The 15,523-nt window shown below is 40.9% G+C and overlaps 2 protein-coding genes across 2 annotated transcripts in view; both read left to right on the top strand.

Moving 5' to 3' along the window:
• The first annotated feature begins 288 nt into the window (after window positions 1-288).
• Window positions 289-15,523, top strand: part of cip2a (cellular inhibitor of PP2A) — a 27,831-nt gene continuing 12,596 nt past the window's right edge. The window contains exons 1-10 of the mRNA XM_050056981.1: window positions 289-536; window positions 778-880; window positions 2,372-2,519; window positions 3,487-3,599; window positions 4,940-5,034; window positions 5,126-5,222; window positions 7,120-7,242; window positions 9,885-10,030; window positions 10,185-10,260; window positions 12,463-12,702. Coding sequence (XP_049912938.1) covers window positions 779-880; window positions 2,372-2,519; window positions 3,487-3,599; window positions 4,940-5,034; window positions 5,126-5,222; window positions 7,120-7,242; window positions 9,885-10,030; window positions 10,185-10,260; window positions 12,463-12,702 — 1,140 coding nt within the window. The 5' untranslated portion in view covers window positions 289-536; window position 778. The remainder of the gene's footprint in view (window positions 537-777; window positions 881-2,371; window positions 2,520-3,486; window positions 3,600-4,939; window positions 5,035-5,125; window positions 5,223-7,119; window positions 7,243-9,884; window positions 10,031-10,184; window positions 10,261-12,462; window positions 12,703-15,523) is intronic.
• LOC126397919 (gamma-crystallin N-B) overlaps window positions 5,553-15,523 on the top strand; it is a 216,856-nt gene continuing 206,885 nt past the window's right edge. Inside the window, exon 1 of the mRNA XM_050057002.1 lies at window positions 5,553-5,558. The gene's annotated coding sequence lies outside the window, so the exon portion shown is untranslated. The remainder of the gene's footprint in view (window positions 5,559-15,523) is intronic.

Here is a 15,523-nt window from a genome sequence, read left to right as displayed (position 1 = left end):
CAGTCCGGTAGGTGGCGGCAATGCGCCTAATAGTAGGATGCCAGCCGCCAATCAANGTTTTGTTATTTTTGTTTTTTTAATTTACTGCTAGCCTCCTGTTCCACACTCCAGTCCGGTAGGTGGCGGCAATGCGCCTAATAGTAGGATGCCAGCCGCCAATCAAAACCAAAAGAAGAAGAAGAAGAATTTTTTCCGGTTCTTGCTCCTCCCCCTTTCGTTACGTCTGTCTCGCGTGGTCTCGCCCAAGACATGTAAAAGAGGAGAACGTACTTTTAGTTCGCTCAATTTAGACAAAGAACTTACACTTAACTCTAACGTGTTGTTTGATGTAAAGGCATAACCAATCCGGCATTAGTATTTATTCATTTATATAATACACAAATGAAAATTAGCCTTACCGTTGTACATTTATCCTGGCCTTCACCCCCCTTGCTCAGACATGGTCCGTTCCTTCCCGGTTCGAAGCTGGAAGCGGGAGGAAGTAGTTGCTGCGTCGCCGGTTGTTGATGTTTCTTGGGGGAGAGGAATCACTATAGGTAGTCTTTTACAAACCAACAAGCACGAACATGATTAATGTGAATTGATTGAATATATAAGCAGCGGTATATAATGTTAAGCCACTTTCAAATTTGTTTATTTTGACATTGTAGGCAAGCTTGTTAGCTAGCGTAGCGTTAGCAACTTCAAGATGGACGTTACTTTACTTTGAAAGCAGTTTTGCGAGATAGTGCGACGTCTCATCATTATAACCTTAAAGATATTACTTTTGTTCTGCAGGATGGACACAACTACACGTTTAAAGTCTCTGTTGCTGGCTGTCCAGCAGTATAGAGGCAGCAGGACGGCGCAGAACGCAGCCCACTTGCAGGAACAAGTGGAGGTGAGCTGATGAACATTCACAAGGGGAACACGGTTAGTCTCAGAGTTAAAAGGGACACAAGGCTGTGGTGGAATATGCCGACAAGGCTGGAAAATCAGAGGTTAAACAATGTACATATTCTAGCAGTAAACTGGCATCAAGTGTGTTTAAAAGGGAGGGCATTTTAAACAGTCAAGCAAGTTGAGTATCCCTGATATAAACATTGCCATATAATTATACACATGACCTATATAGGCTACTGTAAGAACCCCTAATTATTTCTCCTTAACCTCGGACTTCTTCCCTACCAAAAAATGTGCATGAAATTCATTTCGTAGCTTTGTTAAAACAACAACAACAACAACTTTCTCTGTTATATCTACATGTAGCACTTGAAGTAGGTTAGTATATCACATGAAGTAAGGGGTTCCTGCGATCCTAAAAAAGTCTTAAAAGGCATTGAATTAATTAATCTAAAAATCAGACATTAATTGGTACTAAAAATGTCTTAAATCAATCTTTCAAAAGTCTTCAATATGCTAAGACATGGAAAGTAGGCTTTTATGAATCTTATTTTCTAATGTTGCATTGTAAAGTCTCTAAATAATTGGGAACGTGTATTTTTTAAAAGTAACTTACCACATGCCTCTTGCAGTTATGTCATACAAATCAGGACAGCGAATCAACAACAATCATATTTTGTTTACGGCCAAGATGCCCAGAGCAGAGGATCCACTGTCCGTTAGCTTGCTGTCACTGTAATGTGGATGACACGGGGAAGCGGCCATTAGCCCAAGATTTTGGGGCCTGGCCGAAACCGATTCAAGGCAACACATAGAACGCTTGATGTGTTTTATGCAAAAAGTTTTGCGAACTCACAGAAACTGAATCATTCTGCTGGGAATCAAGGCAGTGCCTGAACATTAACAAAACATAAAATCGCCAAGAAAACCTGCCAACAAACAGTTCTGTTCTACCCTCATCTTCGCAATGTGAGGAAAGTGTCATATTTTAAGTTAGAAAAACCTCCATAACCCTACATAATTGGTTTATGTTGGTTTGTTTCTTTTCCTTCAATGGAATTTGGGTGGCACTGAAACGTCTTAAATCTGTATTGTCTTAAACTGTGGGAACCCTGTGAAGTTGATGTACTTGCATGATTCTTGCAATTTTTTGGGTTGTACCCACATGGTTGAATACTTTTATTGTAAGTTGTGTTAGAGAAATACATCTGCTAAATGAATGTAGTGAAGATAGCAACAACAAGTATGAGAATTGAATGAGGTGGTGAAAAGAAAGTGCTGACTTGCTTTCTTGAAAGTGCTTTCTCAAAGCACAGCACAGTGTGATTAGGGTCAAACCAAAACAAAAATCTGTTTAGCCTTGTGAGAACAAGTCAAAACTTTGGTAGGGATGTTGGAAGCTTTTGTGAAAGCTGGTTGAAATGTTGTGTGTGAATTTACACTGTGCAGCCTAAAGTTTACCTACATATGTATGTATGTATGTTTGCAGGGGGTGTCAGGTCTTAAATGTGACCAGCTGCTGTCCTCAGGCCAGGTTCTGCCCCGTGAGTGTGTGAGTGGACTGGTTGAGCTGGCTGGAAACCCATACACCAGCCCGACCCTCACAAGCTCCATCATCTCCCTGCTGTCACAACTAGGTAGAGTGCACCTGTATACATTCTACACACCTACAACTTTCTCCTTTCACACCACGCATTGCCTTGGTCCTTGTGTTGACATCACATAGAAGTTGGAGCCAGTGTCAGTTTAATAGCTTTCCATCCAGTTAGCTTCTGGGGAGTCTTCCTGGCGCAGACAGTAAGTTAAATTCATTTTACATAACCGCTTGTCCTATTAGGGGTTGCGGGGGGGGCTGGAGCCTATCCTATCTGTCATTGGGCGAGAGGCACTGTACACCCTGTACAGGTTGCCATACTGTCACAGGGCTGACACAGAGACAGACAACCATTCACACTCACACTGAAACCTACCTCACAGTCACCTATAAACCTCGCTTGCATGTCTCTTGACTGTGGGAGGAAGCCAGAGTACCCAGAGAAAACCCAAACTCCATACAGAAGGGCTCCCTGACCCTGGTGTTTGAACCAGGAATAATGCTAACCACTACATCACCGTACCACCCACAGCTAGTTTCAGATGCACACAAATAGGATCTGACACATCTCACTGCTGCTGGATTGAGGTCACACATAACCATTGAATCAGATGGTTCATAAATAGCAGTTGGTCTCCATTTTGCTTTGAGGGTATTGCTGTGATTCTTATAACGTCAACAGCTCAGCAGGGACTAGAAGCATACAGTTTAGAGTACAAAGAGATTGAATACATACAGTGTCACTGAGTCTTAATTAAAGGGGAGTTGTGGGTCATGAGCCTACCTATTTGGTACATACAAATTACCTTGAAGTATTCAAGCAAAAGTTCCGTTTCCTTTATGTACAGAGACCTTTCAAAAAGATCACTGCTGTGCTTTAATAAGACAGTGTGAAGGTATAAAGCAGCACTGTCAAGTGTTAAATTCCTTGAGGCAGAAAACTGAACTGAGAGTTCTTTCTGAAACAAAAACTTTTATTTTTCTCCCCACCTGTGTGTTCTCCCTTTCAGCCTGTGATGATGACAGTCGGGAGATTCTTCACAGCATCTACAACCTCAGCAGCACTCTGGCGTCTGTCATCCACTGCCACAGCACCACACCAGGAGAGCCCCTGGTGCTGCAGGTGAGTCCATCTCTGCAGTTGGTTTTAAAGGAAAATGTGACACCTTTTATGTAGATGTCCAGCTGAGTCCTTCTTCTCCCTGAGCCGTGTTTGACAATGCCTACATGTACCAGGATGCCTTGTGCACGAGCTACTAGCTTAAAGCTGTTACTTCTTTGGCCAAAACATAGTGTAGCCGAGGTTGAACCTATTCTTCTGCAGGTAACAAAATGCACAGGCTTCATAGTCTGAACCAGTGTGAATCAACACCATTTATTATTTTTCACATTGTCCATGGCAGCACATTTTCACTTCACTCCTTCCATTTTCTCCCTTTCACAATAAAAGCAGTTTGTTTCACAATAAAAGCAGTTTGTTGCTCAGTTTGTCTCCGGGGTCCTAAAAAAGGTCTCCAGCACACCTCTTTCCAAGTGAGGAGTAAAACTGTCATGCATAGTAACGCACACACTGGCTCATCCAGCATCGTCGACAGCATCCAAAAAAACAGCCCACGCTGAAATTCATTGCAGCAGAATGATTAATTTTCGATTGGCATTTGAGGGCAATTTGAGCAAAAGCCCAACCAGTTGGTGTTTGCTCTCGGCAGCTCAGGTTCTGGAGAATCCTCGGCAGACATACCCTCTCGCACTCAATGCAGCTGCAACCTCGGCTTCTCTCTGCTGATTTCTTAAGCTATGTACTCTGGCTCTAATAACATAACATCCTCTGCACTCATATTTTGGGCTGCCATTTTAGCTGTTGGAAATGTAGCTAGTTTACAATACAAGTGAAGAGAACAAGGATGTTCTGTTTTTTTTAGCGGCATCTAGCGCTTGCTCCCTGACTACTTGGAGGCGAAATCCAACCTGTAGTTCTTTCTGCCTCTAACTACGTCAGTGTTTCATGAAATGATGGCACTAGATACAGGAAAGACAACAGATTTTGCAGCTGCAAACTCAGCTTTCTCTGTCAAATATAGCACACAATGCACTGAGGAATCTATCACTTTAATCAAAATCATTTACCATCAACACTGATTAGACATGGACATAAAAGGTGGCAACTTTTTTTCTTTAATGTTTCCCATGTGGGTCATCAAGTGCTTGTGTTCTCTGCTGTGTGTACACTATATTTTCAATGTACATTTTAAGTACTATGCTTTGAGCAATATAGTTAATATTGTTATACTAAAAATAAGACAGTAGTTCTCCTATTTTACTGAAAGAACATACATCCACATACAGTTGGTTATGGTTGAGGTACAGTCTTTGAATAGTTTTAAACCAGAAAAAAAAGACATTTGCAGGGTAAATTCAGTAATAGATAATTAATTGTAATTCCACCTCGTGTGTATCATTCAGTGTTTGCAGGTGCTGCAGAAACTGACTTACAACGCTCGCATCTTCCAGTCTACAAACTACATCCATGAGCTCATTGCTTTTCTTATGACTAACATGTAAGTATCCCACCTGCCAATATGATTTAATGAATAACAGATGTGTTTTTGACATTCACGTAACCATTTTACTTTTGGTCTTGTGCCACAGCCAGTCTCACAATGACAACATCATCATGCCATGCCTTGGCCTCATGGCCAACCTGTGTCGAGACAACCACTCAGTGCAGAGTTACATCAAGTCTCTGGTGAGTCTGACTGAATACAGTTATTAACACTGAATGACTATCTGTGTGTGAGGATGAGAATGAACATGTTCAATAGCATTTTATTTTGACAGCATCACAGAATGGTTAACAGATAATCATATCTGCCGAACACTGAAGCGTAGAGCTAAAACAATTAACTGATCAGTACATCATGAGAACATTAATTTGGAACTGTTTTAATAATCGAAATAAGAAATAAAACATTGCTGCATTTATTGCTCTTAGGTAATAGTCAATGAAATATTAATTTCTGGGTTTTTGACTGCTGATCAGACAAAACAAGACATTTGAAGACGTCACTCTGGACTCTGGAAAACTGATTTCCAGAAATGCAAACAACACTATAAGGCTTTTTAATTTATCTGGTTTTTTAAATCTCAGCTTTTGTTATATTGATTATCAATGCAGGTCTGCAGAAAATGAACTTACAAATTAATATAAAAGCCCCATGTCAAAAACTTTGGTGTGATATTTGATTTGCCTTCAAGCAGGAGTAAAAGCCAGCTTTTTCCAGCTTTGTACTGTTGCCAAAATCAAGTCCTTTCTCTCATTCAAAGATCTTTTAGAAAGTCATCCACACCTTTATATCCTCTTTGGCAACTGCAGCTTCCTCTATACTGGGACGAGTCAGTGAGTCATCCCTTTCCCACCTGCAATTCATCCAGAATGCAGCCACCAGGCTCCTGACAGGCACCTGGAAGAGGGACTATATTACCCGATTCTGGCCTCCCTCGATTGACTGTCAGTACGGTCCAGATTGATTGCGAAGTTCTCCTGTTTGTCTATAAGGCCCCTCAGGTTAGCTGACTATAGGTTTTTGTGTGTCCAGTGAACTTAAAGTAAGGCTCAGGACTGACCATGCCTTTGCTATTGCAGCCTATAGACTGTAAACAGCAACATCCCCCTCCCTATTAGATCTGTCCCTCCACTGACTCTTTTAGGTCCACGCTTAAAACATACTGTTACTCAGTAGCGTTTAAATCCTTTTGTCTTTTTTTGTGGTTTTTAGCTACCGGCTGTGGTGGCGTACAGCAGTTTAATCAACATGGGTTATTTTTAAATGTGCTTAAGAAATAAATCTGACTTGACTTGTTATAAGTATAGAGATTAAACAAAAACAAGCAAAGACAGAAAAACGAAGGAAAAAGAAATAAAGGTTGAGTGAAGTTTCAGTTTCAAATCACGTCAGAGGACAAAGAAATATTTCAAATAAGCGGGTGCAATTTTCTTTCAAGTTTCTATCTGTAATTTCCCTCTGTATTTGCATGTTGCAGAGCATGTGAGCGGAGTGCAGCAGAGAGAATTTCCGATCTCACTTACATTGCTGTTTGTTTTCTCCGGTCCCCCACTGAGTGCCATTGTGCTGGATATCGCTCCACGCTCACCTCAGATTTTCCCTGTGTCACTGAAATCGCTCACTGCTCGCTCCAAATAAACCCCCAAAAACTGCTGTATTTTGATTTTGGCTTAAACACAAACCAGAAAAATAAACACAAGCTCAGCAGATTCGTCTGATTAAATTAATGGTCTGAGCACTACCAGAGCAATATGGAGAGGGATGGAGCAGTAGATAAGGCGACACTTCAACTTTTTTAAAGAACCTGCTCTGTGCTTCATCCAAAATCCATCCACTCTCACTCCCCGAGCCACTCACATGCTCTGGCATGTTTTTACTGTAACAGAAAAGGATATCCAGCCAGTATGTAGGTCCTGGATCTTTACGGATCAGTACCAATATTGCAGTCCCGTTTACTTTTCAGTGCAACATTTTCTTACAAATCTAATATCTGCTGTCAGCCAAGTGACAGGAAAATGTGTATTTGGAGTACCTCAGCTTTTTTCTTGTGTGTTAATATGTGTGTTTGTATTCACGTAGGACAATGTGAAGCCATTCTACCGTACTCTGATCAACTTCCTGGCTCACAACAGTCTGACTGTGGTGATCTTCACATTGTCCATCCTGGCCAGCCTCACTCTGAATGAGAGGGTTGGAGAGAAGGTAGGTAGCAGACACACACTGCAGGTGGGATCTGCTCAAATTTATATAATCATTGAACCACAGCGGTGCAGCTGGGCTCGAAATATTGAGTTAGTCTGTTTTTCTGTGGGCCCTCTGCAGTGTTGCTCAGTGGTTAGATTGAATAGGTTCAAACTGTGATTTATCAGCTTATAGTATGTTCAGCTCATATTCAAACAGTGCTCACTCTGGACTGACCTGTTTTGAAAGTGTCGTTTGTAGAAGAGCTTAGCTTAAGTTAATTCCAGCTTGTTACAGGCATTACTGTGCACTTGACACTGAATCACGAACCTGTTCCTAATTAAATCTGCCCCTTTTGATGCTGAGCTTTAAGTTTCTTTTACCAGTGACTTCTGATTTCTTCCGTTGTTATGCAGCTGTTCTCAGAGAGATCTTTGTCTCTTTCAGTTGTCAGTCTGGTTGAACCATTGTGCAGTGTTTTGTTCTCCATGTACAAAACAAACCCTTCATACTAAATAACATCTATTTGTAAAGATGACTGTCTACAAAAAGCATCAAAGAACATTCAAATATTTAGAGTCGTCATCTCACATATCTGGCTGGACACAATCAAGCTTTTGTGGCAGGAGACTGCAAACTTTTGAATGGCAGTGTATGTTAAAATACTGCTATTTTATTTTTGTCAATTAGCAGTGTAGCCCTGTCACAATCTACAGTTATCTATGCTGTTGGGCCAGTAGGACTTTGCAACCCTTTAGATAAACCACTTATTAACATTGTATAGTTCTCACTTATGACAAAAAGTGATTGTGTTAATTTTAATTTGCAGTTCCTTTCTTTTTAGTATATGTTTGGTTTTTTGGTAAATGACAAGGGTTTTTTTGGTTCCATCTTTCTGTTTGTTCTCCTTTTCACATCAGTTTTTTATTTCCACTGTGAAAATAAATAAACAAACTTGTTGTAAACACATTTCTTAAGGAAGTATTTCACAGCTGGAAATATGAGCTTTTGATAAAATTAGTCTGTGTATGAAGTAGAAAGACACATCCTTCTGAAACTGGCGCCATATGACCAGAGACCAAGGGCTGTGGCATTTGCATTTGCTCAAGAGGTAGAAAACCTACAATTGCTAAAATTTACTGTGCCACATCGGACCAATTAAATTAACACTCATGCGGGCTGGTGATGTAATGTCACTTGGTTGCTTTGGCACAGAAAACAATATAGCAGTTAGCTAAAATATGTTTCTGAGGACATTTTAGGCAAAAACATAGGCAACACAGTGACAGGACTCGGTTTCGGCAGGTTCTCAATACTAAATGAGTAAATGAATATTAAATGATGGGAGCAAAAAACCTTATCTGGGACATCCCTTAACACAACAGTCTAAAACATTGTCACATGCTTGGAGAGAATACTGTTGGAAGAATTTATTTAGATTCTTTATTACACCATGAATTAAGAGCAAATATCAGTCTATACCACAACCAAGTTGGAGGAGAAGTGGGGCAGTAAATCATACTCATGTATTTTGGCTCCGTCCTGAAATTGTACAGTTTTGGGTAGTCTCTTACACAGACGCTGATGACGTCAGCACGCTGGCTGACTCTGTTGTCTGTGGACATTCCCATAGGAAGGTTGTAATAGAACTAGCGCTGGCTCCCAGTGGCAGTGATGTGATTGGATCCAAATCCGCGTACTTCCGTACTTCCCCGACCAATGGCTGATTAGCTTTGCCTTACACCCGCCTACGCCGGAATTGCTGTTCCCCGAATTGTTGTCCGTAGTACAACAGAAAAGGAAGTGTTCAGTGCATCACAAGAAGAGATTAAAATGGATGTGATTTCATTTGATTCCTGCTATATTGCAGAGCTGCAATGTCTCTGTTACATGTAACACATGTGCCACACCTATGGCAACGCTGTCACGTGGTCTGGATGTCCCCGCCCATTTCTATTACAAAACGAAAGACGAATGCCCCCAGACTTCTATTCCGAAGTAAGGGAGGCTGGTCATGTGAGACTAAGTTTTGGGTAAATGTACGTACAGTTATTATCAGTTCTAGGCTATGGCATATCTAGATCATGCATGGTATTGTATTTTGGTTATATGACATTAGGACTTGGGTTAAGAGAGGGCAGGTATCTACTGAAAATCGTGTTGGCAGCTTCTAAAAAGGCCACCACAAAGAAATGGTACAAAGCAGAACCACCAACACAAGATAAATGGCTAAAAATTTTGAAATAGATATATGATATGGAACTGTTAACTGATAAGATAAGAGCTCAAGAGGAGAGATGTCAAGAGAAATGGGAGAGATGGGCAACATTTGCATGTCAAACAACATAAGAGACTAAAACACTGAATATGTCACAGGGATGAACAAGTTTTGTGAGACAGGGAAATCTGGATCTTTTTGTTATTTTTTTGTTTGTTTGTTTCGTTTTATACTCTTTTTTCTTCTCTACCCTTTAATAAGGTTTTAGTAAGAACAATCAAATTAAAGTGTTAAAGAAAGAAAATGCAGAGGTACAATCTGTAGTTTGAGCAACAGCCCTAGAGGTCAGCTCAGATCCGCTGGATTATACAAAACTACAAGGTATCCCCTGATGCCAGTCACATTCATCCTCTTTGTTCGTGTCTATGTGTTTTTTTTCCATCAGCTCTTTGATGCAAAGAATATCCACCAGACTTTTCAGCTTGTGTTCAACATCATTGTGAACGGCGACGGCACTGTGACAAGAAAATACTCTGTCGACCTTTTGGTTGATTTGTTGAAAAACCCCAAGATAGCAGATTACCTTACCAGGTACACACACACACACACACACACACACACACACACACACACACACACACACACACACACACGTACGTTTCTAACATAGAGCGCTTAACCTCAGTGTTTGCTTTAAGGCTCTGTTGACCTGACTGAATTAAAACCTTCTTTTTTTCCTTTCAAGGTATGAGCACTTCTCAGCATGTGTGTCTCAACTTCTAGGACTGCTGCAATCAAAAGACCCCGACTCTGCAGCAAAGGTGCACACCCCATTATACATGTTACATGATTCTGTATGTGTTTATGCAACTTTCCAGAGCAGTGAGAGGAAATAAGCGGTGAAGGGGGAGACAAAGGTCTACGGCCGGATAGTTGATGTTAGTTGCTATTTCACACTCAGTCTTTAAGCTGTAGCCCTCCAGGATGCCTTTTTGTAATATACTATCTTCATTAGATTTCAAAAAACATAAACAATACATAACTATATCAATATATGCACATACAAGGCAAATAAATAAAAATACATGAAATAAAAATACATAAAAAATAAATATGTGATAGTACAAAAAAAAGGTTTCTGCTGCAGCTTGTAATCAACAATGTCCAACTTCACCCTACCACATGCTGATAATTTTAGGTTGTAGCACACAGCTGTTTAACTCTACTCAAAAACTAAAAAAAAAAAAATAAATAATTTATAGCATAGACGTCCTAAAACTGGTAGAAGATTTTGTTACAAGTAAAATTCATACCCTTACGTATGTAAAAGTACAAAAGCATCAAAATACACTTAAAGTACCAAAAGAAATAATTCATGATAATATGTTACATTAGTGTATTATGATTATTGATGCATTAATATGTTCATAATTTAAGTGGTGCAGCTGGTAAAGGTGGAGCTCATTTTAATTTATTAACATACTGAGGGGTAGTTTAATCTATATTCATGCATCATGACTTATTTTGATATAAATTTTTTATAAATAATCTGAGTCTGCAAAGTAACTAAAGCCGGGCAGATTTATCCCCAACTCACCCTCCTGATAATCGGAGGGGATACCTGGACTGAGACCTTGGTCAATACTGATGTTTGGCTCAGATTATCTGGTAGCAGCAGTTCAGTCTCAAGTTTCCTGAACTGCTGGCAGACTCATCAGGGCTGCTGATTTAAAATCTGGCTGATTACAGTTATGATTACATCGGTACAGAGCAGCTGATGTTGTTGCCAAGCACTACAGTTGACAAATATTGAAACTCTCAAATTCTCGCTGAAGAATAAGGATCCCGTGCTGAGCGTTTCTCCTCAACCATTTTCTCATCCAGTCTCATTCAGCCTTCTGCCTGTTTTTCTCACAACAAAGCATTGTTAATATTACACCGCAATAATGTTTTTTTTCTTCCAAGATTATTTTATATAACATAATATTTTGTATATTATGTACAGGACAGTGTGAAATTAGATAGAGAGATAGAGTGGGGAGTGACATGTGGCAAAGGGCTGCAGGCCGGAATCGAACCCGCTGCAACAAGGCAGTGCCTCTGTACATGGGGCGCCAGCACTATCCACTGCGCTACCGACGCCTCACTCCACAATAATCGTAATCTGAATAATCATAATCATATGTAGTGTGTGATGCATTATTTTTTTTCAAATTTTCCAGTGAGTACATGTTTAAGATTAGAAACACATCTGTGAAGTTTCTCCTTATGTGCGTGTAATCTGAGCCTGTTTCAAATCTATCAAGTAAATGTAGTGAATTTAAAAGTACAATATTTGCCTCTAAAATTTAGCGTAGCAGAAGTATAAAGTAGCATAAAATAGAACCAGCCAAGTAAAGTACAAGTACCTGAAAATTGTTGCAGAATACAGTGCTTGTATAAATGTATTTGGTTTTATTCTACCTCTGGAGGCAGATGGTAGTAAAGAAGACGATGAGTCACACTTGGTGTTATGAAAAAGTAACAATGCAAAGTGACCTGTAGTCAGAGAATTTAAACAAGGTCCCCACAGTCATGGAAAACCTGTAAAAGTCATGGAATATCACAAACACATTTTCCAGGACTGGTAAAATCATGGAATTACTTAACTTTTGTTTTGTGTAATGAAATTGTTACAGTAATCTTCTGTGAATAACATTCCATGTGATGTAACATAGGGCTAATAAGTGTGTCAGTGTGTATCATGTACGTTTCTTGATTTTTTTCCCTGCAATCTGTCTCTCCCTTCATGTATGCCTGCTCGCTGAAATTAGGTGTGAATAGTTACTTTGAATCTGATATGTTTGAAAAGTGGGGCAAGAACGTTTTTTTAATGGGTCCTTGAAAAGTCATGGAAAAGTTTTGAAATTTTGACCTTGAAAATGTGTGTGAATTTGCACGTCTCAATTTAAATTCAGTTCTTAAAATGTGGGGAAATTGTGAACAGTCCTCATCACAACTTCATCTGTGTGTGTTGTTTGCAGGTGCTGGAGCTTCTCCTGGCCATGTGCAGTGTCTCAGGGCTGCGTTTGCTGCTGTGTGAGGTGGTTTTCAAACCGGCAGGACCCAGACTCCGAGCAGCAGGTCGCAGACAGGGGGGTGGACTGGACGGTGGACGCAAGGCTGAGTCCGGGCTCGCCCTAGTGCAGTGGATGAGCTCGCCTGTGGAGGGTGCTGAGTCCTGCTCACTCCAGGCCCTGCAGCTGTTAAAAGAGCTGCTAGAGGTATGGCGGCACAGCTGGGACAAAGGAGACACTCAGAGGTCTAAAGGCCCTGACACACCAAGCCGACAGTCTGCCCTCGACCAAAGTCAGACCATCGGTGAGCGTCTGTCGGCCTAGTTTTTGTGGTGTGTCCCACACCGTCAGCACTTCGGCGTTGGCGGCTTTTCGGCCGATTGAGCATGTTGAATCGGCGGCGGAGCTTGTCGGTGAGAGAGAGATCACTCTGATTGGCTGGGGCTAACCGGTGCTTCCTCCTCAGGCTCCACTTCACTCAGCTGCCCGCTGATCTGCTGCTTCTTCACACTTTAACCTGAATAACAAACCGGAGCTAGCTGGGAGCGGCTAGCGGAGCGTTAGCCACAGCATGACCGAAGGGAAGCACAGCCAGTTAGCCTCCACGAGCCTCGCAACAACCCCTGGCTCTCCGTTTGGAACCAACCGGAGCACCGAGCCCTGGTTTGTTATTCGGGTTAAAGTGGGAAGAAGCAGCGGGTTTATCGGGCAGCTGAGTGAAGTGGAGCCTGCGGAGGAAACGGCGGGACCGCCTGGATGTAATAGTCCGTGGAGGTGCTGCGGTGCTCGGCTGCACAGATAGGAAACCCCTCGGCTGACAGGATGTACCACTCTCTCACTCCGCTCTCTCTCACGCAGGCGCAGAACATACGTGCTACTTGGCCGTCGTATGTAGTCCATGTAGTGTGTTCAAATGCAACTGACACAGGGTGACGTGAGGCGACGTAGACGACGCAACAGTTGGCTTTCGTCGCCGCTAGTTCTTTGATGTCGGTTTGGTGTGTCCGCTTAGTCAGCTAGTGTGAAGCAGAAGCATGGTGTAGTGGTTTGACCATGAACAGTTGCACTGTGAGTCCTCATTAGTCAGTTTCAGAATGATTCAGGTCGTCTGAATCAGTGTCAGGTTAAATTTAAAATGGTGTTGCAGCCACAGTACTTATTTTTTCAACTGTACTCTCTACACTCTACTGCAGCTTTCTGAGCAGCACTGAATTATGGTCTAAACAGTTTGATTAAAAACACAAGCATGGATCCATATTTGGATCAAACACACCTACATGTGCACATTCAGTATTTTATACTTAGTTTTGCATTAGTTTGTATCAACTGTGGTGGCTGTGCTAACGTTACATTGGCTATATATATGCTGCAAAAAACTCATTTGGCTTTGATTTGCATCAACTAAAACTAGATGCCAAACGGGCTTCGACTTCATAGTGTTCATTGTCAGGGCTGGGTGTTGTTTTAAAATGTATAATCTATATTTTTGTGAATTTTTGCCTGTTTGATAGAGATAGGACAGGAGCGATGACATACAACAGAAGTTTCTGATGGGACTTGAAATTGTGATTACATGGTCAACATCTTAAATTCCACCAGGACGCCCTCTGTTTGAATTTTTTTGTCAAGTGCTTTTATGAGACCAGGTTCATAGCACTAATGCCAAAATAATATATATATATATAGATATATAGATATAGATATATATTATGAGACCAGTTTATAGCACTGATGCCAAAATAATCACTTTCCAATATCTAATTTTGAGGAACATAATTTTTTCTCCAAAAACTTTGTTGTCTAAACACAAATGACCATAGAAAAAAAATCTGAATAAACTGGCTAAACTGTGAATTTAATCTTTAAATATCTGATAATTTTTTTTTTTCAATTCTGACCAGACAGTTGATGCCAGCTTTTGGTATAGACACATTCTGGTCAGCAGTAAAAAAAAGTACTGACCTCCCTATCCAACATTGCTCTTTGTCTTGCCTTGTGTGTTCTTTTGTGCTGTTCTCTTTGTCTTTACTGGTTCACTGTTCACCTGTGCACATGCACTGGTGCATGTAAATTCTAACATTACCCTTATATGCACATTTTTTTGTACCAGCACCAAAGCATGTTTTTACTGCATCATTTGGTGTATTTGTGCTTCTTTCTCAGCACTACCGCCACAGCCGCGACTGGATCTGACCAAAAGAAATCCAACACTGACCACTGCAACATTTTCTTTTTTATAACAGTTCAAATATGAGGAAATCATCAATGTGTTATAATGTAATTTGAGCTAACATTCCCTTTAATTGTCTCAGAAACTGTGCAGTAAATTCAGATTTGACATGGTCTTAGCCAGGGTCATCCTGAACAAGATTACATTGGAAATTCCACCAAATCTCTGAAGGAAACTTTTATTTACTTAACTTGTGAGTTTTAAAATGAGGACATTTTCAGTGTGTTACAATATCAAAGAGTATATGGTCATAGGAACGTTTTGAGCAGAAATCCATTGCACTTCTCAACAAACCTAACACCTTTAAACATGCTGTGGTCCAGCCCCTCATCAAAAAACATAATCTTGACCCCACAGTTTTATCCAACTTTAGGCCTATCTCCAAGCTTCCTTTTCTTTCTAAGGTCTTGGAGAAGGTGGTTAATGAACAGCTGCAGTCTTTTATTGATCTAAATGACATTTCCGAGAAGTTCCAGTCTGGTTTTAAGTCACGTCATAGCAAAGAAACGGCGCTTTTAAGAATTTTAAATGACCTTCTTTTGACAGTTGACTCTGGTAGCTCTGCAGTCCTGGTCCTTCTGGATCTGACGGCTGCCTTTGATACGGTGGATCACAACATTCTCTGAAACACCTGTGTGGGCATTAAGGGTACTGTTCTTAAGTGGTTTCAGTCCTACCTCTCAGATAGGAGCTTCTCTGTCCAGCTGGGCCAGTATTCTTCAACCTCTTCCCCCCTGAACTGTGGGGTGCCTCAGGGTTCTATTTTGGGCCCCCTCCTCTTTTCAATATATATGTTGC

This window comes from Epinephelus moara, chromosome 11 (genome assembly GCF_006386435.1).
Source record: "Epinephelus moara isolate mb chromosome 11, YSFRI_EMoa_1.0, whole genome shotgun sequence".
Classification (NCBI taxonomy): Eukaryota; Metazoa; Chordata; class Actinopteri; order Perciformes; family Serranidae; genus Epinephelus; species Epinephelus moara.
This window is presented reverse-complemented; position numbering and strand designations above follow the sequence as displayed.